The 25852-nt window shown below is 38.5% G+C and overlaps 2 protein-coding genes across 2 annotated transcripts in view; both read right to left on the reverse strand.

Moving 5' to 3' along the window:
- LOC147034934 (extracellular calcium-sensing receptor-like) overlaps window positions 1–25852 on the reverse strand; it is a 117552-nt gene that overhangs the window by 46067 nt on the left and 45633 nt on the right. Inside the window, exon 8 of the mRNA XM_085859560.1 lies at window positions 17305–17578. Coding sequence (XP_085715686.1) covers window positions 17305–17578 — 274 coding nt within the window. The remainder of the gene's footprint in view (window positions 1–17304; window positions 17579–25852) is intronic.
- On the reverse strand, window positions 5679–12020 carry LOC147034935 (uncharacterized). Its single transcript, XM_085891469.1, has 2 exons — window positions 10876–12020; window positions 5679–6237 (listed from the first exon to the last, which is right to left on the reverse strand). Exons 1-2 carry the CDS (start codon window positions 11896–11898, stop codon window positions 5905–5907), a joined length of 1356 nt encoding a protein of 451 aa, XP_085747595.1. The 5' UTR covers window positions 11899–12020; the 3' UTR covers window positions 5679–5904.

Raw genomic sequence — 25852 nt, forward strand, 5'->3', positions numbered from 1 at the left:
GATATTGTATGATAGAGTGAATAGAATAGATTGTGTTTTAACGATGGGAAGATGGGTAAGGGTTTTTTAAGGGCTACCGCCGCGTTTTTTTGCAATATATAAATGGTCAAACCAAGTATTAATCAAACTAAAGAGTGGAGAAAATCTCAGTCTTGGTATATCAATGGAAAACATAATGAATGTGAAAAATATCAAATAAGTCTTATTGAAAAAATAACTAAAACAAAGGTAAATAAAACAAATAAGTGAATCAATTCAAAAAGTAGTAAGTTGGAGGATGTAAAGAAAAAAATGAATGTCCTTGAATGGACTGAAAACTTTGATGGTTATCAATTGAACAATGAAAAAACAATTTACTATAATCTCAAAATGATATGTGGCTCAGGAGGTGGTCAAACAAGATCATTCAGAGAAGTTTATCATTTCATAATGGCACAAAAGGGGTATCTTAAAAAATATAAAGATTCAAATGTTTTGTTTTTCAATATTTTAGATGGGGATTATTGTGCAAAGAAAATTAAACTATTGAAGGAATTTGAGAATGAACAAATCTTTATAGGTTCAATGAGTGAGCTAAACAATATGCATCGGTTATTTCATAAAGAGTGTCCCGAGGCTTAGACGTTTCAGATATTTCTTTCGAATCACCTTTAACAAATCACATTACCACTTTAGTACTTGAACAAATCTTTATCTTATTGCATGGATTATTTGAAAAAAAAAGTGTCCCCTGGTTAAAAGGGGAGACATATAAATATACCTTGGGATAAAAAGGGGGTTTATTTTTCGGGAAAAAAAATATGAATCGCTGAAAATCCCCCATTCATTTACATTGGGAAAAGTGAGCCAGAACCAGTATATTCACCCTACATATATATATATATATATATATATATATATATATATATATATATATATATATATATATATATATATATATATATATATATATATATATATACATATCGGGCGTATACAAAAGTGTGGTCGATAAAAACATTAGGAAGGAAAAAATAACTTGCACCAAAAACTTTAATATTTTCACGCTCACGCTGGCGCTCACTCTCACGCTGACGCTCATGCCGGGGGTATCGCTATAGCTCTCTGTTCTTCGAACATGCGAGCTAAAAAGGAAATTGACCTTACTTGGGGAGCTTGACATGCCAATACTATGCTGAAGATGGGGAAGAAAAGGTAACCATTGGGGGACAAATTCCTGGAACAAGGATAAATATAAGGATATGAATAAATAATTTCGTTAAACTCCAGGCACCATTAAACGGCACATATTTCGTATGTGGGCAAAGGCCATATTCGTGTTTACCAATCAGGTAGCGGGATCTTGTTATTACCTTCGCATTCTGCGAAAGGTTCTGTTTTGGTCGGCGTGTATTTATTTATTTATTTATTTATTTATTTTATTTATTTATTTGTCATCTTGTGATTCGTATAACTCAAAAAGTATTCAACCGAATTGCATGAAATTTGGTGGGATGATTGGTTATGAGCCAGGAAGCATTCGTTTAGATTTTGGGATCGTTCGGTTCAAAGGTCAAGGTCAAGGTCACAAAAAGGTCAAAATCGTCTTTTTACGATAACACGGTCAATTTTTATTCAATTTGCATGCAACTAACGCCAAAATGTTCAGATTTCAACGCCTCATCTTGTGATATGCAATATGACACAATGACACCCATACTCTTGTTATCGGTTAGGGCTCAAAGGTCAGGGGGGTCACGACCTTGAAAAATATGCGGTTTTTGTCATAACGCGGTCAATTCTTGTCCGCTTTACATGAACCCAGCACCAAAATGTTCAGAATTTAATGCCCAATCTTGTGACACAATTACGTCAAAACACATGTCACCGGTTGGGGTAAAATGTCGTTGGGGGGGGTGGTCACGCCCTTGAAAATTATGCGGTTTTCTGCATAACTCAGTCAATTCTTATTCGATTTGCATGAAACCAGCATCAAACGAGATTACCTTCTCTTGTTGAAACGTTGTATTCACCGAGCTTGCGAGTGAAGACTCGCCAAAACGACGTGAGTTGATTGTTGTTTAGTCCGTTGCCCCCGAAAGTCGGGGGGGGTTCATGACATTTTTGATATGTGGTTTGTGTCATAAGACCATTCATATGAAACGAGTTCCCCACACTCATACCAATAACAAAAAAAGTAGTGGCGGCGAAGGTATGCGCTCTATGAGTGCCCGTTATAGTTTAGGATATGTAATACCCCAAATTCGTATTCTTGACCAATCACCTTTCATGTCACAGAAAAAAACAAAAGAGATCTATTTCAGAAACTGAACGATTTTTCATGATAGCCTTTCCATTTTATGGTGGTGGGAAAGCCGCTAGAGATATCATTAATTTGGCGGCCTCTTCAGAGAAACTTGCGAATGAAACTGCTGATGGTTTTACCAAAGAAAATGATGAAATGGTTGCCATACGAAATGGAAATGGTTGCTATGCAAAATCGTATCGCCCTTGATGTCCTATTGGCTGCACAGGGAGGCACATGTGCAGTAATAGGGTCAGATTGTTGTACCTATATCCCCGATAATTCAGAGGAAATTGATGATCTGGCTGGAAAGATGAAAGCAGAAAGTGCCAAATATCATGATGATAATAAGGGATGGACCTTGGGGTCATGGTTGGAAAAGATGTTTGGTGGATGGGGAGCATGGATACTCCACATATTGTTCGTTGGACTTATGACGTTCATTGCTATTGTTGTGATCATAGCGTGCATAAAAGTAATGATATGTTTGTGTGTGTGAGAAAATTTGCTGCAGTAACAACAATAGTGGCGCATGAAGTTTCCCTGGACCAACAATCTCCGAGTAACGATGGCGACCCTGAAGATCCAGAAGATCCAGAAAACCCAGAAAATGAAGAATCTAGTATAAAATTGAGACGAGACACTGTGACGGTGGAATCTTATCGAAAATATGAACGTGCAGACACTCCTGCCTTTGGTAATGACAAAAACCCTTTTGAATTAATTCAACAATTGTTGCTAAATAATCAAAAGCAGATGGATGATTGTGATGTATAGATATGGAATGATGGAGATACCTTTGAAACTTCAGGGGAAAATATAATTTGAATGGCTTGCCCAAATTAAATCTGATTAGTATAATTGGAAAAGGCAATTGCCAATTGGATGTATATGTTCAGTGTGCACAGGGTTATTCCTTCCAAAATCACCTGGCACCCCAACTCTGTGGGTTTGGAGGTTGGTGGCCCCCCATCAGGGTTGCATCCACCAGCAAGTGTGTTAACACACCACAGAGCGCAAGTTTGGGTGACGTGGTGGTGACGAGCCTGCCGCTAGCCGACAATAAATTTTGATTTTCAGCAGGTTTGTCCTCACAGAACAAATCCAAACGTTGTTCTGTACGAACAAAATGGGGAAACTGTGGAAACGAGATTATTAATTGAATATATAATCATGTAAAATGCAAAAGTAACTTATAAACATACATGCTGATAAAGCTAAGTATACATGCTGAAGAAACCAATAAGAAAATACACACATGACCTTTACTTTAGTCGTAAACAACCTTTGTTAAATCTTATCCGTTAAAGGAAACCATAGACCTGTGATCATGTTGTCAGCAGAGCAAAACATTGACTCTCTCTTACTCCCCCCCCCCCACCACACCCCTCTTCTTAAAGCTGAAAAACAAACCAAAACCTTTCTCTGTGGCATATTTGAAGTCAACAAAGTTGCATCTGATATCTTGGTAAAAACTGTATACAAACACTCACCATGCTACGTAATCTTAAGTCTTTGGCTCGCAACACCATTGAGAGTCCAATTCATCCTTCTGTGCACAGGAGTGTCTTTTGTTTGACTGCATGAACGGCTTGTGTATGAACTTACCTTTCTCCGTCTTGATGTAGCAGGAAACTGTTTCCACATCACCAGGCTGATTTTCGTGTTGCTTCCATCTTATAAAATATCCACACCGCTCATTCTATTTAAAAGATTCTGCTCATAATGGTATTCCACTCTTCATTGAATGAGTTATGTCAGTACAACCCCAACAACTACTTTTATTCTTGTTTCTGGCATGCCGTAGGTAGTTCTTGAGGTATTGGAGAGATTCACTTACCTTGCCATTGATATTCATGTCTCTGCTGGCTGTAAGCCAGAGGTCAATGGACGTCTGTATCGGGCCTGGGGAGTCATGGATTCACTGAATCATGGGGTGTGCCGCTGCCGGTCCCTGTGCTGGAGGATGCAAATCTGAGTCTTCATGTCCTTGGTGCTTCCAGTCTTTATCTGCAGATGTGAGAGTTGGACTTTGACCAGTGGTCTGAGATGGCGACTGAATTCCTTTGGTACCAGGTCTCTTCGGAGAATCCTTGGCTGTCGCTGGTCAGACTTTGTGTGCAACGAGTGGTTGCTGAGAGTGACTCAAATGAGATTTGTTACCTGCATAGTCCATGAGCATCAGCTGCGGTTGTCTGGACATGTGGCTTGTTTTCCTGACTCTGATCCTGCTAAGCAGATTCTCTCAGCGAGGGAACCTCATGAGTGTAGGAGGCCAATGGGTTGACCATGTTCTTAGTGGTTGCAGCAGGCTGATCAGCATCTCAAGGAGATGGGGATGGCCCTGGCATCTGCCTGCGGGATAGCCAGACAGAGGCCCCTTGAGTACCGGCAGAAAGTGGATGCAGCAACGTGCTGATCCAACGCATGCTCCCTTTCCTGACCTGACCTGTAGTTAGATGGATAACTAAGTGCTAATGTCAAGCAAGCTAATGTCTTCTTAGCAGCTAATTGTCTTTTACATTTCTTCTTTTACATTTCCCAAAACCACTTATATGGCAGGTGAGTGCGATTGACAATAGTATACACATGTGGGCGTTGATGTGTGTGTGTGTGTGTGTCTTGCAATGTACAGATGTATGGATGTGTGTTGGAGTCAGGTGAGTGTGAATAATAGCAGCATGTGAGCATGGGTGTTGGAATGGATGTGTTCTTGGTTTGTTTTAGTCTACGTGGTGTTTATATATTTTAACATCGATAGTGGAATTTTCCCCCGGTGCTGTTGGAATAAAATTAACATGGAATTGCATTGCAAAGACCATGGCACCACAGGGAAAAAGAAGTGAAGTCACAGCAACTGCAAAACATAATTTCATATCTTTTATTTGCAGTTTCCTTTGCTCCCGTTAACTTTCTTGCACTGGGAGGAGTGGATCCATGTGGTTTTGCCTTGGCATTTTACTGCTGTGTCGATGGTCAGCAAAACTTGGTAAGGACCCATCCACCTTGGCTGAAGAGCATTCCCTCTTTTTTGAGTCTTTATGAGAAAGCAATGATAAAAGGAACACAAGTCGAAAAGCAACCATTTAGTAATGTAGGCAATATAATTAATACATAATAAATCATTATTACTAAAAGTAGATATATGTATTTTTTTTAAAGAGCGCAAATGTAATATAGGATGAATATTTATATTTCCAATGGAATGTTTTCAATTACAGCATGTTACACAGGCTTAGTCAATTTAATGAACATTCCATGTCACGTGTGGTAAATGCCATTATTGATTTAACTGGTTTCAACTTGCTTCAAGAGGAAAAAAAAACTTCTAAAACATATTCCCCTGGCACAGACTTACTTAAACAGGTACCATAATGCAATTAGGGAAGGAGATGAGAAGAACTGAGGAGAAAGCAGCAGACTGGAGTGTGGGGACAACTCCTCCTTAACCCCCACAATAATGAGGGGTTATGTCAGGCCACATATTGTGAGAGGGGGACACAGAGCAAAGGTCTTCCCACCATATAAACTAAAGAAATAATTCATTCTGTGGAATCCTATGTGTACATGAATGCTCTTCTCCAGAGCATATTTCCAAAACCAAAACTATTTAGTTGGGCTCAACGTTGATGGATATGTCCAATTTCCCAAAGTAAAAATGATAACTTGTAATTGTTATGTGATTTATTACTTTTACACAATTCACAATGCCTTGAACAACTTGCCTCCATTTGTCCACTCCCCCACAGAATCCTACTCAAGTTGATATGGAACTGTTGGTCTGGCGGAGCTGTTGAGTCATATCCACCCACAACTTTAAACTCTATTCCTCCCTCATTGTCAATCTGCCAGTTTATTAGTTCATAAATAGCTGGAGGGTCTCCATTTTCATCAAAGTATATAATCTCATTCATGTTGTTTGTAAAGTGTACATTTTGTAAATAGAAAAGAAGCTGAAAATGTTGGTAAGTTTGGTCAGTGAAATTTAATGTTAATCTTTCATAATCTTGAAATAATGATCAATCTCTTTTGCAAAGTATAAATGCACATGCTTTACTACATTGCCTGAGACTTTCAGTGGAATTTGCAAATGCATTACACGTGTCGGAGAATTTCATTAATGGATCTCAATGTCATTTACAAGAACTACAACTGCACACATACCAATGCCAGGCTGAACAGTTTATGTTGTCTCACACTGATAGGCCAGATCTGCATCCAGACCTGAAGCTAAATCGAATCTGTTTGTTTTTATTAACTACCCAAATCAACCACCAAATTTTGTCATAATCTGTCCACAACCTTTTGAAATACCACGCTATATATCATTTTCATGAAATATTCTATACATCGTTTTTTTGAATTGTCATGTTATATATTGTCGTGCCCAGGGTCAGAGTTAAAAAAAATACTTGGACGGATGGCAAAGCTTCTTCCTTCATGGCTATAGCCGAGACTCAGGGAGTAATGCACGCGCGTTAACGAGCGTAATGGCGGAGAGGTGATCCACCCAGGAGGAGGAGCACGTGGAGGAACACAGCATAGGGCATGGCACCAGGGCAGCTCAGAGGGGTTTTTCCGGGAACCCACGACAATTACACGAATAGTTTCTTCAAAATAACCACATTTAATACACAAATATTTATGAACACAATCATGCAAATGAAATAATAGCAATAATAACTAAATAAATCATATGGTCGAGGCCTCCTACACACAGACACAAACACAGACAAAGGGTGAAAAAAGGAAAACTACCCCCCCCCCACCTGGTGACGTGAGTGACATGTAACACTTAAGCTCTCAGATTCCCTAACTTAATTCCATCGAGATGCTTCTACTCGTCCACGGACCATGCTGCACTATACAATGCTAACTTCCCCATTAAATCCGAACATCTACTGCCATGATCATAACAATATTTTTGAATAATTATGCTATATGGTTTGAATTATCATGCTATGTCGGTTTTTAAGTATACTGGTACTCAGCCTCGCCCAGGGCTGGTCCTAGTCAAACTCAGAAAGGGAAGCACGCTTCCACCAGCATGTGAACACGTAGGCAAAATGGAGCCGTCACTTGTCGCAGGGCACAGGCGCGCAACTACCCACCTGGACCACTCGGCCACCGGTCTCCTCCCCGCCTGGACCACTCCTGGGCATGGACGCCTGAGCCTGGACCTGGACAACTGCCCGCCTGGACCACTCGGCCATGCGCGGTCCTCACACCGACCTCGTCTGCATGTTCTACCGAACCAGACGGGAGCCTCCAACACTCCACACGTGCAAAAATGCGGCTGCCTCTCCTGCGCCTTTGATCACTCCCTTTTTTCATTCCATGCAGTAGGAACTTCCTCACTCAGCACCAGCCAACCTTCCTCACTTATCATCCCTCTCTGTCCTCCACCCCCGGGACATGGCATGCTCGCCCCCAAACCCGGGAAGGTATTTCCTGTTTGCTGTCATTTCCGGGACTCATTCCACTGCTTTACGGCCTGCTTGAAATATACAAAACATAGGGGAAATCACAGAGGACAATCACGTACTGGGGATCTTATTTTTTACTGCCGAAGCTAATTAACACTGCACCACCCCTCATGTGGTGAGAGGTAACACTTTAGCTCACAGATTCCCTAACTTAATTCCATTGAGATGCTTCTACTCATCCATGGACTATGCTACACTATACAATGCTGACTTCCCCATAAAATCCTTACATCTACCCCCATGATCATAACAATAATTTTGAATGATCATGCTATATGGTTTGAATTATTATGCTATATATCATTTTTTGAAATATCATTCTTAATATTTTTGAATTATCATGCTATATATTTTTGAAATACCATGCTACATGTTTTTGAATCATGCTAAATGTCAGTTCTTGATTTATCTGGGTATATAATTTGGAAATATTATGCTAAATGTCGTTCTTGAAAGTCCTTTTCTCACCTGAACTCCTCTCCACCTACAACGTGATGCAGTCCTTCATCTACAACTTGATGCAGTCCTGCTCTTCCCTCTGGACTGGCTCTCCTGCCTCACAAGTTGCTCAGCTTGATGCCATGGAAAACAAGGCCTTCAAGATTTTTTGAATCTCCAATGATGGAGCTGAATCTATCGGCCTTTCACTTTGCCATCACAGATAGGTCGGTGTTCTTCATCACAGTCTGATCGGTGGTCTCTCTGTCTTCCAAAACCTCCTTTCTGATCTTGCACCCTCTGCTGTTTCATGGCTTGTTCCTCCCTCCCCCAAGGTTTGTGCAGGGCACACACAGTCCACCATCAATCTCTCCTGGTGAAAATGTTGAAATATGCCGTTTATACAACATTGTTTGTATAATATAATATAAATATTGTTTATACAACAGATCTCAATCTCCCAGTGCTTTGCAGCCTGTCCCAGTGCAGACCAAAAGTTCTGTCCATTGATGTTCTGTCTGTCAGAGTAACACACTTCTGGTGAAACTCCCAAAATCCAATTAATGATGTAGACCTATGAATTTAAATAGCTCCAAATCTAGGATCACTGCTCACCTCCACTAATTTGTTTCTCTACTTTTCCTGCATGTGGAACCACCTTCCACGTCCTTTTCAATCTCATTCCTCCCTCCTGGTCTGCAAGACAGTTCGTCATCACCATCTTAGTCGTTAGATCATCTCCAATCCAAAACTATGATCTTAATTATTCCTGTGTTAACCCCCCCCCAACAACCACACCCCACCCAAATCCCTCCTCCTTCTAAATTTACAGTTTTGCTTCTGAAAGCTTTCTTCTTCTTTATTCATCATGCTATGCATGCTTTTCCTTCCCCCCATTCCTCCCCACACCAATTGTTTGTCCAAGTCTCCCTCTATCTTGGCCTTCAACTCTGCTGTTGGTGTTTCTACACCTGTCTCTTCTCTTCCTTTTGTCCCGTTACATCTATGAACCTCGAATATATATATATATATATATATATATATATATATATATATATATATATATATATATATATATATATATATATATATTTGGTACCAAAAAAAGCGATCTCTCAAAGGTGAAGAATCATTTAAAAATATATTGAAAATTCTCGAAGCCGGATCCTCACCAAAATCGAATCAATTCGTCCTTGTCACTCATCCAACCATCCATCAAATTTTGTTTGAATCAGTCTTTCGCTTTTTGAGATATCATGCTCACAGACAAACAAACAGCCAGCCCAGACATACAAGACAGACAGAGGTGAAAACATAACCTCCTTCCACCTTTGCTTTGCAGAAGTATTTATGAGCACATTATGTGATGCAGAACCAGATCATAATGATGCTTATGCAAATCCTGGCCCTCAACATGAGGATAATAAGCACAAATATATAAATAACTGATATTAGCCAGTTCCCCCTTCCTTCCTTTTCTTTTCTGTCTCTTATCCAGATTTTTTCCAAGGACAGTGAGGCACCTGTTGATCATTTCGATTGACTAATTTGGTGCTTCTGTGTGCACATGGGATTGGTGCCCACTGGGGTAGGGGCCTCCCGAAGCATTGTTAAAATAAAAAATATTGTCACATGATTTACAGTGGGTTAAAGCTGCGTTTCATACTTTTGCTCATCATAATCGAGATATGGATTAATAATAACTTTATAAATGTACTTATTGTGCTCCTCTGGAGAAAAACTGGAAGTGCAGGTCAAAAACAATAATATCCATAAATAAATCATGAAAGTACCATCCTCTGAATAAACATACCCATGAGATTCTTCATCATCGTGAGAGAAGTTAATTTACTTTTATAATATTTTTTGCAAAGAACAGCAACACTAAGAAATAGGACAAATCAACAAAGCATATTGGATCTGAAGATGAAGTCGGTGTTTTTGATGAGAGTAATAAAGAGGTCAACAAACATTAATAAAATTGAGCATACACTGTGTTCATTTGTTCTTTGCCTTTTCCATCCTCTATCCCTCTATCCTCACCCCCTTCTCCCCCTGGTCTATGTAGGGTGCACGTGGTCTGCCAGTAACCCACTTCTGGTGAAACTCCTGAAATCAAGGCTCACTTCTCACCTCCACTCAGTCCTTCCTCTTTTCTCTCACCTGTGAAACCAACTTCCTCAGTCTGTTCGATCTCAGTCTTCCCTCCATTGCTTCACAACTGTTGTTCATGACCATCTCAGCACCCCCCACCCCCATCCACAACCATGATCTTTTCCACCGTCATTAACCAACCCAAAGCCAATCTTTTCCAGATGTCAAGGTTATCAGGTTTTCTTTGCTGCCTCATTCTCCTCTTCAATTTTTTTTTGTTCTATTTCTGCTTCTTCCCCACTTTTTCTGTCTACTTTTGTGAATGAGAGTCTATGCAGGTGTCAAGCTTGTTTACTCCCTGCGTCTCCACCCCCACCCCCATGTCCTTTCAGTCACAGAGTGCTTTCAAGAGGGACATTTCCACTGTTTTCTCCATTCTGATACGTACTTGTTTTGTCGATCCTCCACCAGCCTCAAATATTTATTTTAAAAAGAATAAATAACCAATTTAAAAATCCTTAAATTATAGATTTTTGAGCTTATGGACTTGAAAATAAATGGTTAAGGTCTTACCTGCCATGGTTTAAAATTTGTTATTGTGGAACAAGATCCATTTACAAAGGGAGACTTGCCAGGCACGCACATGTGCAAGTTGTGAAGTGCATGTGCCACTGCATACACAGCCGTGTAGGTGTTATAAGAGTACCGGAGTTGCGAGACATCTATGAATGGGGAATTGCTTTCTTCAAGGCGCTCACGACCTGTACAAAGTATTTGGTTCTTCTGTTGGTGGCTCCATGAGCAGTTAAAAATAACTTCCCAGAGTTCCAAAAGAAAATCATTCAATGACTGCCTTGGTGTGAACATTATCTCTTCTGATTGACTTTTCATCAAATCTGGCCCAAAGGATTTGATATTTTTGTCATTCTTATTCGGTTCAGCTCTTTGACATATATTCATTGTTTTCCACTTTGGATCACATAATGCTCTTTGCAGTCTGTCAATGTTGCATATTTTTGTTCTCCAACACCAATTCATTGTATTGTAGTTTGATAGATCCAAGTGAATTGAGCTGTTACATATTAATTCATCATTTGGCATTTGTAATTGACAGAGTATTTCATTCTTATTGTTCGAGACATTTGACAAAGTTGCCTTATTAACTTTAGAATTTAAAATTGTCCATCCAAGCCTGTTCTTATATTGTGATTCTATGCATCCAAAATGGTCATTTTTTTCTGTAAGTGTGAATGCTTGAGTATGTGAGGCACTTTGATGCATGATTGAAGATGGATTCTGAAGGGACAATATTTTGGAGATATGATTATTTTCATGTAGACTTGAACCTTCAGGCATTTTATTATATCCTGGCAGATGCTTCTCTGCTTTGGGTGATAAACTGAACAAAAAATCCTGCAAACCAGTGATGCTTCCACGGCGAATTTCAAAGCCAAGAGTCCCTTCAAATAAACCAGCATATCGTGGTATTCCAATATCTGTTGATGTAGCCCAGCCAATGCTTGCTATCCATATCTTATTGGTTATGTTGCGTTTCAGAAGTTCTTCAGCAAAAGTATAAATGTGAGCATACACCATATAAAGCAAAACCACTTGTGATTTTGTGTGTGCCACAATGTTGCCTGAAAAATGTGATAAGGTAAAGATTTATCACTTTTTTCCCGACAAAATTTTATGGAAGTCACTCTATGAAGAAAGGTTTGATTACAGCCCTTCCATTTCATTTCTGTTCCCGAAAAGCAGTAAAACATTTTCTGCATCTGTTATTCATGTTGCAAGCAATGGTTGCATCTAATACTTCAGTCTCACAAAGAAATATGACACATTTTATCATATAAATTAAGCCAGGAGGTTGAAATTATAACTATTGAATACAAAGGCATTTTTTTTGTTCTCGAAACTTTTGCCATTACCACTGACAAACAGCAATCCCTTATCAAAATGTAATTTATGCTGTCAGAAGCCAAACAAGGAACACCAAAGGTAACAGAATTATTTCAGAGGGCTTTGACAGAAGCATTGCAGAACAATAAACTTGATTGTTTAATTTTACTCATGGATAAGGTATTAGAGACATTTCAAGTTGATAAATGATGATTGGAATTATTACGTTTGCAATTAAACGAATATATTGAGATGTTTTGTCTGTGACGAGTTGGTCACCTAAAATGTTTGTCATCGGTCCACATCCCTTCCTCTTGAGCAGTAATATCCAAATCTTAATACTGGATCAAGCCAGGTGTTGACTTCATGGTTAAGGTGGCTTGCTTAAGATCTTAGGGTCTTGAGATTGAGCCCATGTTGTGCTGTTAGATAGCACCAGATGGGTTGACACATCATGGCATCCTTCTGAGGTCGACAAAATGAGTACTAATAGCATGTACACACATTGTCCTTTTTATACAAGAATTAAGGCTCCTTTTGGAGCTGTCAATAACACACCACACACACACACACACACACACACACACACACACACACACACACACACACACACACACACACACACACACACACACACACACACACACACACACTCTCACATAGATATACAGAGGAATACAGCCATTAAGTTTGGGGTAAGTGACTTCATTTCCCAGGATACTCTGGGTACCAGCAACGTCACAACAATGTCATTGCCTTGCACCACATTCAGTGGGGAATTTTCTCAGGAGGAATTCCCTCATCCCCATAAATAACAAGCTATCGGGATTGTCCATGCTCTATCCTTTAAAATACTCAATGTTGAGCGAGAAACTGCTTGTCCCATTTTTAAAGTCTTTGGGACGACTCAGATGGATTTGATCTACCTGGAGCCTATCGCCCAAGCTCAGAGTGAACACTCTCATTGTTAGACCACCGAGTATTCTCCAAGACCATTGGTCTGGTACATTCCATCACTATATCTGGTATGTCTGGTACATTACACCTCCAAAAGGGTGACACACAGGTACCCCAGTGCGTAATATGCCACAATACTCTGAGTAATGATGGCATGCGGCCAACAACGCCACTTAAAGACAATGCATCCTGCTCGAGCTGCCAAACCCAAGGCATTCTTTGAAACAAAAGGGCAGTCCTTGAAGCAAGCTAAGATGGACGGCAGTGGAGCATATCTGCAACAGACTTCAATGGTTGTTGAGGCGTCCTATGAGATTGGCATGTAAATTGCAAAGAGCAAAAAGAGCCATAACATCGGAGAGGCTTTCATAAAACCAAGTGTACTGCGTGCAGCAGAGCTCGTTCTGGGGAAGGATAGTGCAAACAAGCTTTTCAAAATCTCTCTATCAAACGATATCGTCAAAGGAATGATCGATGAAATGTCTCAAGACATCAAAGATCAAGTTCTTAACCAAGTAAGAGCTTCTTCTGTATTTGCCATCCAGTTGGACGAAACGACTGATGTTGCTCAGTGTTCTCAGCTACTGATGTTTGCTTGTTTCATGTTAGGCAATCATGTAAAAGAGGAAATGCTCTTCTGCCATGTCATGAAAAGTTATACAACAGCAACGGATATTTTTCAAGTGGTATTAAACTTCTTCCAGGAAAATCAACTGTCGTGGGACTCGCAGGGAGCGGAGTGGAACTCTGGCCATGCTTGGTTTGAAATGTGGTTTCATAACAATAGTGAAAGAAAAAAGTCCATCTGCTATAGGTATGCACTGCATCCTTTGTCGTGAAGCCTTTGCATCCAGCACTCTCCCTGCTGAAATGAGGGACGTCATGAACTTGGCTATCAAGGTCGTCAACTTCCTCAAAGCTGGAGCCTTAAACAGTCGTCTCTTCAAACAGCTGTGTGTGGATATGGATTCTAAACATCAAGCCTCGCTTTTCCACATAAACCTACGATGGCTTTCAAAGGGAAACATGCTTGGACGGCTTTATGAGCTATGACAAGAAGTGGCAGCATTTCTTGGTTCGAAGCAGAACGCAGATCTCCATGACAAGTTCCACTCTAAAGGATTTTTGCTATCTCTATCTTACCTGGTGGACATCTTTGAAGCGTTGAATGCCATCAACCTCAAACGCCAAGGGAAAAACATCAACATAATGATGCACCATGACGTCATTCGAGCCTTCATGGCCAAACTCGACCTCTGGAAATGTCTAATTCAGGATGGAAATACAGGCAGTTTTGCTTACTTGGATTCTGCTCTCATTCACAGTTACCTTGATTCTGAGTTAAAGAAACAAATATTTACTCATCTGACTGAATTGAAAGCAGAATTCATCAGATACTTTCCGGATATAGAGGAGAAGCACGAAGCCTGGGAATTCATTAGAAACCCATATCAATGTGAAGTAGCTGATATTTCAGACGAAGTGCAAGAGGAGTTTCTTGAGTTAAAGTTCAACGCCTCGGCTGAAGAATACTTCAAAAAACTGGATCTAGAGACGTTCTGGGTCATGTACCTTCCCGTTTACCCTTTGATCTCACATCAAGCTCTTCGGATTCTGACAATGTTTGGATCAACGGATCTTTGTGAAGCTCCATTTTCCACGCTCGTTGCTCTCAAGACCAAGTACATAAACAAGCTAAATGTTGAAGGAGATTGAGTTGTGCTCTTTCTGGCATTCGAACACGTATTCAAGATCTGGTGGCGAAAAAGCAATGTCAAGTATCTCAGTAAATGTCATCTCATTAAATATGCTGTGTATATGAGTGTTGCTTATACAGAATTCTTTGTTCAATAAAAGACTAAAAACACATTTTTTTTCTGTTTTTACTTTAAATTCAGGAGGGATTTTTAATAATTTGGTTGAAGATGTGAGGGGAGCCTGGAGGCAAGGACCAACTACTAGAGGGGGTGTGGTGGTAAAAAGGTTAAGAACCACTGCCTTAGACCCTCTAAGACAAGACCTTAGACAAGAATCTTGAGAATCCGAAGACCCTTAAGAACTGCAATAACATATAAGACCCTTTAAGACTGCAAACTCTTTAAGACCATGAAGACCCTTTCGGACCCTATAGACCCTATATACCCATAAGAACCCTTTGAACACAAATACACCTTTATATCGTCTGTCTGAGGGTCTTCTGCAGTCACACTTGAAGGTCACCGAGCATAATGAAAAGCCCCCCCCCCCCATTTGTAAAATAAAGCCTGGTGTTGGCCAAACAGTGAAGGTGGTTGGTTTAAGATCTGAGGGTCTTGAGTTTGAGCCATGTTGTGCTGTTGAAACAACACCAGGTGATCCTTACTGTCTAACACAAGGTACTCAGCCTGTCATCCTTCCAATGTTGGAAATGTGAGTATCAGCTTCCTTGGGTCATAAGCCATTTGAGTGTACTGCGTCGGAGGGGTGATCCATCTGGATATTGCATTCCTTTCCGAATGAAGCTGCCTCGACAGCCCTATGCACCTCATGGCGTGAAAGGAATGGTTATTTACTGTTATTGGTAAACCGCCACAGCACCAAGAAAGAGGGTGCAAAATTGAAATAATTAATTAACCTCTCTTTCTTCTTTTTCAGGTTCTGCTCATCTTGGTTGGAAACATAGTGAAAAGTCCTATGTGGCATATAAAACGGTCTCCATGACAATTTCACCCCCATTATAATCAAATGGGAATATTATTTTTTGTGATTTCATCTTTGCCAAACCTCAGGAATTTTTCAAGATATCCTGAATGCAACTTATGTGTAATATATGTGTATATGATATGTAGTATATTATGCGTCGTATATGTGTACTGATGCAACTTATGTGTATTAAATCTGGTCAAAATTGGTAAACAATCACGGTCAATGTCATCCAAAACATATAAAACACCTATAAGATTGCAATGAGAAAATGTGTTAACCAAATTTGTTATGCATATCATTCCATCATGTAAAACACATGATAGATCAAATTTTCCTCATTACCAAATTACTGTTTCTGTGGCAACTGTTGTTCATTTGGATTTCGCAAGTATCGTGCTATGCACGACATTTTTCTTGTAACTTTCAAAATTGAAGATTTTTCAAGTATATTGGACAACCGATTTTGTTATTCTGTCTGCTTGTTTGTCAATTGTCAACAGGTCACAATTATAAAATGATCATTATGAAATTATGAAACTTTAGCAAGTTTTGGAGGTAATATCATCTGATAAGCCCATTGATTTTGAGGTCAAAGGTTAAAGGTCCTCTTGAGGTGGAATTTCTAAAATCATCATTTTTCATCCGATAGACTTGAAAGTTGAACAGGATTCGCATATTGCGTCACTGAATTGGGAAACCAACTATTTTTGAGATCAAAAGGTCAAAGTTCAACTCAAGGTCAAACTTCTAAAAACATCAATTTTAAAACTTAAAAATCATCAATTTACATCCTATTAACTTGAAAGTTGAACAAGATTTGCATGGTTTATCACTGAATTGGAAAAGCAACAATTTTGAGGTCAAAAAAAATCAATGGTCAGCTCAAGGTCAAACTTCTAAAATAATCAACATTCAACTGAAAAATCATCAATTTAAATCCTATTAACTTGAAAGTTGAACAAGATTTGCATAGTGCATCACGGAATTTGGAAACCAACTATTTTTGAGGTCAAAAGGTCAACTCAAGGTCAAACTTCTAAAATCAATTTCATTCTGAAAAATAATCAATTTTCATCCGATTGACCTGAGCTTTGATTAAGATTGCCCATTTTATTCTGAATGAAATGGACAATTTAATGTGTCTATGGCACCCTTTGGAGAGAAGGGTGGATTTTGCAAGTATCGTGCACAGGATGACATCTTTTTCTCATTCATTTGTTGACTTTTTTTAACATCCATCAACATTTTCTATCCATTCATCTTAGTACAAAAAGTTTTGACCAATTGCCAGCAAGTGTTTGCAAACACCAAGATCTTTTTTTTAATGTGATAGCAATTGACTGTTTTAAAGAATAGTAAAAAAGCATTAAATCAATCTTTGCACATTTTCAGGTATAAAACATGCAATAAATTAGCATATCAAAGTAAAACAAAACCGTCATTCAAATATTTGCCTACCAAGGTACTGCAGTTCATTTGCATCTTCCACTCTTGGTAGAAACTCTTTGAAAGCAATACACATGCCATCTTGTTCTGCATCTTCTACAAATTGGGCTTGTCCAGTTCGTCCAAAATCATCATCCACTGCAATGGATCCGATAAAGAGCCACCCAAAGTGCTGAACCATCTGAACAATGGCTCTAACACTGTGATATGCACTTGGAGTTGTGCGCAAGAAAGATGGGAAACGTGACTTGTCACTCAAGCAGTTACAGGTTGAAGCATAGCTTACCTGTAAGAGTAAGAATAAATTAATTTTGTGACATCATCTTGCATTCATGATAATTCAGTGGAAATGAGAAGAATGCTTGCACACATTTACTTTGATAATAATTCATTGTCCATTAATATTAGCCCATTTTGGGTCAATATTGAGTTGTTATTTATTTATTTGTATGCAGCCTGTGGCTCCTTGGCTGCATCATTTTTTCTGGGGGCGCGGCTTTGCGGATGATGCAAAGCTCCCTGTTACCAGCAAGCCGGTATTCATTTTGCCGACCTCAGAAGGATGATAGGCTGTGTCATCCCACCTGGTTTTATTTCAACAGCTCATATGTGGACTTGATACTCAAGACTCTAGGATCTTAAGCCAACCACCTTAACCATTAAGCCAATACCAGGCTTTACTGAGTTGTTGATGCAAAACTAGTTCATTCATTGTTGGGCAACGTTCATGAACTGATCAGTGGTTGTTGGCCTATGCTGGTATATGTGAACAGATTTGTTGGGGTTTTGAATCCCAGCAAGGCTGGCTGATCAGCTTGCAAGAGAAACCCAATGAATTGTCAACAAGTCAGTCAGGATGTAAATTCTGAATGGTCCTTGTGTTAGTAATGGACTGCAATCAGTTGTATTATGTGGAGTTAAGTTCAGAATAACACTGGTTGATGCTGTGGATTGAAATCAAACTTGAGCTAAGTTGACAAGTCAAAACGGAAACTTTGAAATGTTCATAACTTGCACTTTCTTTAAGCATCAGTAAAGGCTTTCGATCTTCGTGATACTTCTGTATTATATCGATATTTAAACCTCTCCACATGAGCAATGGAACCAATAATTAACATTACGAGCAAGTTGCCCATGTCCAACACGGGATTCTAAACGCGGTAACAGTGGAGACGGCAAGAATGAAAATGGCGTCTTCTGTCATCGAGCCGGGAAGCTGGGAGAAACAATTCGCATTTACTGTGACATTTGATGCAATTTAAATGCTCGAAGAGTGGCTTGGTGCTCCATTTGAAACTGTTTGTTCGATATGTGTAACTTTTCGATACTTTGGGCCCATGATAAAAATTTGTATTGGCCTCAAAACCATGAGTGACCAATTGCAAATTAATGGTAGGATTAATGATAATGCAACCCCCTCCCCCTACCAAACCTCCACCGAAGTTGGATGTATATTATCTTTTCACCCCTGTCTGCTTGTGTGTCTGATTGACTGTCTATCTTTGAGTTGGATATCTCAAAAGGTTTTGGACATATTCCGATGAAATTTTGTGGTCAGATTGGGTGTGTGAAAAGGACTAATTGACTCGAATTGGTGAAGATCTGAATCTGGATCCAGATTCGAGAATTTTTCAAGTGATTCTTCACTGTTGAGAGATGGGGAAAAAACAATATATGTATATATATATATATATATATATATATATATATATATATATATATATATATATATATATATATATATATATATATATATATATATCACAATATCTCAAAAGGTTATTGATGGATTCACACGAAACTTGGTGGACAGGTTGGGAGTGGCACAAGGCAGAACTGATTCGATTTTGGTGAAAATCCGATCCCAAATATGGATACAATAATTGTTTAACTTTTTCTTCACTGTTGAGAGATGGGATGAAAAACGATATTGCATGATATCTCAAAAAGTTGAGGATGGATTCAGATGAAACTTGGTGGACAGCTTGGGTGTGTGACAAGTACGAATCATTTGAATTTTGGTGAAGCGGATTCGATAATTTTTCAGGTGATTCTTCATCATTGAGGGAAGTGGACAAAAACTATGCTTAGCATGTTATCTCTAAAAGTTGTGGATGACTTGTGACAAAACGAGGTGGAAGAGTTGGTGATGTGACAAGAACAAGCCGATTCGATTTTGGGAAAGGTCCAGAATCAGAATCCACGAAAAATCAGTTGCATACAAAATATAAACTATTCAGCCTGGCAGAGGTATGTTCTCCACGGAGTGTTGTTCCGTTTCGCCAAGTGTTGCTCAATGAGTGATTTTTTTATTGGGTTGTCAATGTCGTCTACCCTTATTATCAGTATTTCCGTCGATATGTTTGTCTGTCTGTCTGTCTGTCTGTCTGGCTGCTCTTCGAGCACCCTTATTCTGGACATTTCCATCTGTCTGTCTGTCCGTGAAACTTTGGTCAAGCCTTGGGGCTAAACCACTCAACCGATTCCAATGAAATTTGGTAGGTAGGACCAATATTTCTGGGAATCGTGTGCTTTCGAATATGGGACCCCAGGCTCAAGCAATGGCATAGCAAAGGCTCTTTAAAGTGGTCAAACAATCGAAAAAAAATCCCCCCCGAAAAATCGAAGTGTAGAGTTCTGTGCGCAATCTATATCGCTTCCTTCATGCCAATTTGCAGCCTGAACAAAAAATATTTGTAGGAGATAGGTTTTTGGCGAGTACATGTCGAACATTTCAGAAACCGTTAATTGAGAATATCTATAATAGAAAGAGTATGATTTTGATAAAACTTGGGTGAAATGTGTACAATGTGGCCAGCATGTACACAAAATGAATGGTTGCTATGCACACCTTTGTTGCTTAGCAACTGCTCAAATACTTCATTGTACATCATACACTTATTGTGGACTGTACAAAAAAAAATCAATACCTCCGAAATTGGACCTCTGAGGGACCTGTTTTTTTGTGCCCAAGGAGAATGTCTTACAGCATCATGTAAAAAAATAAAATCTTGAGTGAATCGATAAATGGAATTACCAGGGCTGCCATTTGTTAGAATCTCTTTGGAAACAAGCGTTAAATTTCACAAGGCGGGTTTATGGGCGCAAACTAAGAGGGCTGTGATAACCATATTTATTGTGCTAAATTGATTGATAGCATGTACATGAATATTAGCTGGTCACGTCGCCCAGTTTTCCATCAAGAGCGAGCAGCCATGTTGCCTGCCGGCTTGTCTGTATGTCTTTCTGTTCCTCTGTTCGGTCCAGTGCTCCGTTAATACAATGGTGATTTCGATGAAACTTGGTTGGTAGGTTCATACCATGGCCTAGTTGTGTGCAAATGAGAACCGTTGCTGTGGACCCATCCATTGCCTCGCAACGGACCTTTGAAATTTTCAAAAAAATTCTCAAAAATTTATTTTTTCGAAAATCAAAAATCGGGCCACGAGCGACTGTGGGCAGTACATTCAGCCATATTGTCAAAAATTTCCAGCCGGATCCTATGAAAACTGTCGGAGAAGATAGACTTTGAATGAACCCTGGTCGAAAACAATAAAAAAACGAAGTTCGTTATATCTCAGAGACTATGAGTCAGATATACATGAAACTGGTATGGTAGGTTCATGGTATGTCCTAGTCATGTGTGAGAAAGAACCGTTGCAATGGACGCTTTTGTTGGCTCATAATGGCTGAAAAACGACTAAATTCGACTTGATCGACAACCCATGTCCACCTACTGGTTTGTTTGTTTGTTTGTTTGTTTGTTTGTTTGTTTGTTTGTTTGTTTGTTTGTTACTTGGCAAAATTATATTTTTTTGGACAAGTTTGTTGATCGCCTCTGTTTGTTGGTTTGTTGGTTTGTTGGTTTGTCTGTCCTCTAACCTCCAGCCAAACCACTCAACAGATCGTACCAAAAATTTTGGAGATTAATGTCAACATCCCTGTGACATTCGAGCATTGTGAAGTTTCACATAAGTCATTAGACCAAAAAGATCTACATAGGCCAATTGGCCAACTTGCACCAAATTTTCAAAAATCCTCAAATTTCATCCAATTGAATTGAAATTTGAACAAGATTTTCCGATCAGGTCAATAAATTCAACCACCTATTACATTTGAGGTTAACTTAGGTCAACAGGTTAACATAGGCCATAAGGTCAAGCCAACATCTGCCAAATTTTTTAATTGTTTCTAAAATTGTCAATTTTCATCCGATTGAATTGAAATATGAAGACAATTTATATTTTCTGACAGAAAATTCAACCATCGAATAATTTGGGGGGTCAACATGGAAAAAAAGGTCAAAATAGGCCCAAAGTCAACAACTAAGGTGGTATTTCTAAAATCCTCAGTTTTCATCCGATTGACTTGAAATTTGAAGAGCATTTGCATATCAGGTCTCTGGATTCAACCACCTATTAATTTTCACTAAACATAGGTAAAATGTCAACATTGGCCAAAAGGCCAATTTGGGCCAAATTTTCTAAAATCCTCAATTTTCATCCAATTCACTTGAAATTTGAAGAGTATTTACATGTTAGGTCACTGAATTTAACCACCTATTATTTTTGAGGTCAACATGGACCAAATTTCTAAAATCCTCAATTTTAATCCGATTAACTCGAAATTTGAAGACCATTTGCATATCAGTTCGTTGAACTCAACCACCTATTATTGTTAAAATCAACCTCGGCCAAAAGGCCAATTTGGTTCTAAAATCTTCAATAAAATCTGATGACCTTGAAATTTGAAGAGCATTTGAATATCAGGTCACTGAGTTCAACCACTTAATAATTTGAGGTAAACAGGCCAAAAGGTCAAAAAAGGCCAAAAGGCCAAATGGGCCACATTTGCTAAAATCCTCAATTTTAATCTGATTAACTTGAAATTTGAAGAGGATTTACATGTCAGGTCACTGAATTCAACCGCCTATTATTTTTGAAGTCAATATTGGCCAAAAGGACAACATCAGCCAAAACATTAACATGGGTCACATTTCTAAAATTGCCAATTTTGATCTGATTGTCTTTGAAATTTAAAGGCCATTTGCATATCAGCATACTGAATTCAAACACCAATTATTTTGAGGTCAACATAAGTCAAAAGGTAAACATTGGCCAAGTTTCTAAAATTGTCAATTTTCATCCCATTGATTTGAAATTTGAACAGGATTTTCATATCAGCTCACTGAATAAAACCACCAATTATTTTTGAGGTCAGCCAATGCCAAAAGGTCAACATAGGCCAAAGTTCAACAACTTAGGATCACTTTCTAAAATCCTCAATTTGCACATGATTGACTTGAAATTTGAACAGGATTTACACATGAGGTCTGTGAATTCATTCACCAATTATTTCGAAGGTCAACAGGTCAACACAGGCATAATTTTTTCAATTTATAGATAGGGCCAAAAACTATATGTATATCCTGATATCTCAAAAAAGTTGTGGATGAGTTATGACAAAACTAGGTCGATGAGTTGGTTCGGTGATAAGAACAAGCAGATTAGATTTTGGTTCAGATCCAGCCCATCAGTGGGACACAAAACGTAAATTGTTCAGCCTGGTGGAGGTATGCGCTCCACCGAGTGCCGTTCGACTTCATTCTGTTTTTCCAAGTGTCACTCTATGAGTGATTTTTCATTTGTTTGTTTGTCTGGGCAATATCTCAGCCATTCTTTGAGCTAAGAAGCTGTAATTTGGGGACATAAGTAAATATGTGCTTTCGCAAAAACCTTATTTTTTCGTTGTTTTGATTGATCAATCATTTGATCACTTAATTATTATCGATTTTTTAAATTGCGTATTTATTTTATTTCTCATCTGGGCAATATCTAAGGCATCTTTTGAGCTCGGAAGCTGATATTTGGACATGACAGTGACCAAGTGATTGGGCTATAAAGAGCATTTTTGATTTATTGTACACCGCTCCTTCCCAATTCCATTTGCAGGCGATGCATGACATCATCGCCAGTTGCTGAAGGAAGGGAGTACTCTGTTTTCACTCCACTTGTTTTCTTGTTTGTTTTTCTAGGCGATATCTCAGCCATCCTTTGAGCGAGGCAGCTGAAATTCGGGGACAAAAGTGAAGATGTGCTTTGGCAAAAAGGTCCTTCTTATCTTTTGATTAATCAATCAATTGATTAATTACTTAATTATTATCGATTTAGTAATTCCTTATTTATTTTCTTTCTCAAGGAGCAATATCTCGGGAACCATTTGAGATTGAAAACTGAGATTTGGACATGACAGTGAACAAGTAATTTGGCTATAAAGGGTATTTTTGATTTTTTGATAAATCAATTAATTTTTCATTTTTTTGATAAATTACTTAATTTTAAAAGTTATAGATTCGGATAAAACGGTGGTGGGTTGGAAATGCTTTTCGGCAATTTATTGAGAAATCAATTATGTTACGACTATTATTTATTTTAATGATGCAATTAATCACTTAATCAATCAGTTATTGTGCACCGCTCACTCAAAATCCGTCTCCATATGCTGTCTGGTGAGTAAGTATCATTTCTACATATTTTCCTCAGAAGTACATTTGCACACAACTTTTGTACATATTTACTGCAGAAGCACAGTTGTACACATAAACTAAGTATCATTTGTACACATTTCCCTCAGAAGTACACCGCTCCTTCCCAATTCCGTCTCCATGTGCTACTCGGTGGCATTGTTAGGGTGCCTTCGGTGCCCCAGGAATGTAGCACGCTGGAGGATTTATTTATTTATTTGACATGGGGCAGTGTACTTTGAATGTACTGTGACTTGTTGATTAATCAATTAATTATTTTATTTCTTCCTTGTCTGGGTGATATCTGGGCGATTTGAGCTTGGAAGCTGAAATTTTTGGGACAAAAAATGAAGATATGCTTTGCGAAATATTTTATTTTTTATTTTCTGATTAATCAATTAATTGATTAATTGCTCAATTATTATCGATTTATCAATTACTTATTTATTTTATTTCTCATCGTGGCAATATCTCAGGCGCCTTTTGAGCTTGGGAGCTGATATTTGGACATGACAGTGATGAAGTGATTTGCCTCCAAAGAGTATTTTTGATTTATCAACTAATCGATTAATTATTCATTTTTCGATTAATTACTTAATTTTTAAAAAGTTACAGATTTGGATGAACCAGTGGTGGTTTAGGTATACTATTCGGCAATTGATTGAAAATTTATTTTTAATTACGTAATTAAATTACGAAATTTTATTTACGTGATTTTAGTTATGTAATATATAATTGAAAATTATTATTTATTTATTTTAATTACGTAATTAATCAATTTATCAGTCAATTATTGTACACCGCTCACTCTCAATTCTGACTCCATGTGTTGCAAGGCTGCATCACCGAGCACTGAAAGCGCCCCGGCGATGTCGCGTGCTGCAGGATTGATTTTTTTTTTGGCATGGTGTTAGTGTTCTTTGAATGTACCACCATATGTTTCTTTTTATTTTTCCTGATTTTTCAGCATTGATTGATCGGGCCAAAAACAATATATAACATGATATCTCAAAATGTTATACATGGATTAAGACAAAACTTTGTGAATAATTTGTGTTTGAAACAATGACAAATCGATTTGATTTTGGTGAAGATCCAAATCCAGATTTGAGAATTTTTTAATTGTTTATGTGATTCTTCGCCAATGAGAGATTGGGCGAAAAACGATATATGGCATTATATTTCAAAAGGTTGTGACAGATTATAACAAAACATTGTGGATGATTTTGGTAGGTGACAAGAACAGGCCAGTTAGATTTTGGTTAAGGTCTGGATACAGATGAGTGGGATCCAGCCTATTAGTGGGATACAAAATGTAAACTGATCAGCCTGGTGGAGGTATGCACCCTACCGAGTGTTTTCTATTTTTAAATGTATTTGAAAGTGTGAATGATGTTTGGCATGAGAAAACAAGTGCGAAAATTGCTTTGCAATACATATCCCCTACCGATGTGATATTTTCTCAGTCCAAAAATGGCATAAATGTGAAAAATTGATGAAATGCACTGAAACTCGAACTTGTTTTGTAACTTATCATGATAAGGCCACGTACCCAGTTTCAGTGAAATATGGTAAAGGGTATGGGAAAAAAGTCGAGAAAACAAGAGGTGAGATGGACAGACAGATGCAGAGCAAACCTATAGTCCCCTCTGTTGAATCCAGTAGGGGACGAATATTGGAGGTTTAGAAGGATAAACAATAATTCAGTAAAAACTGGAAATAACAAGCTCAAATGAGCTAAGATCGTCGTACTCTTAATGATGACGTCATACAAACGAATATGACGTCATAGTGATGTCTCATATGTGCGGTAATTCATCTCTGCTACTGCCCTGTTCGATTCCCACAAACATAATTCAAAAAGCTTGCCTAGTTTCAGAGATAATTTTTTAGGTGATTCCATTAGCGGAGATATTTTGACGTTATAACTTTTTTTCTGGGGGGAATTTGCAAAATCTGAGATGGCTACTGTCTGCGCAGGGTATTTTTACATACATATGCCAAGTTTCAGGAAGTTTCGATGAAAACTGTAGGCTG

This window comes from Eptatretus burgeri, chromosome 1 (genome assembly GCF_056783735.1).
Source record: "Eptatretus burgeri isolate ZD-2024b chromosome 1, Ebu_testis_v1, whole genome shotgun sequence".
Taxonomy (NCBI): domain Eukaryota; kingdom Metazoa; phylum Chordata; class Myxini; order Myxiniformes; family Myxinidae; genus Eptatretus; species Eptatretus burgeri.

Coding starts and splice junctions, on each gene's coding strand:
- LOC147034935 (XM_085891469.1), bottom strand. CDS start 11,898: ATGGTGTATGCTCACATTTATACTTTTGCTGAAGAACTTCTGAAACGC. Junction 6,238..10,875: donor CAAATTTTAAACCATGGCAG/GTAAGACCTTAA, acceptor CAACATTTTCAG/CTTCTTTTCTATTTACAAAA.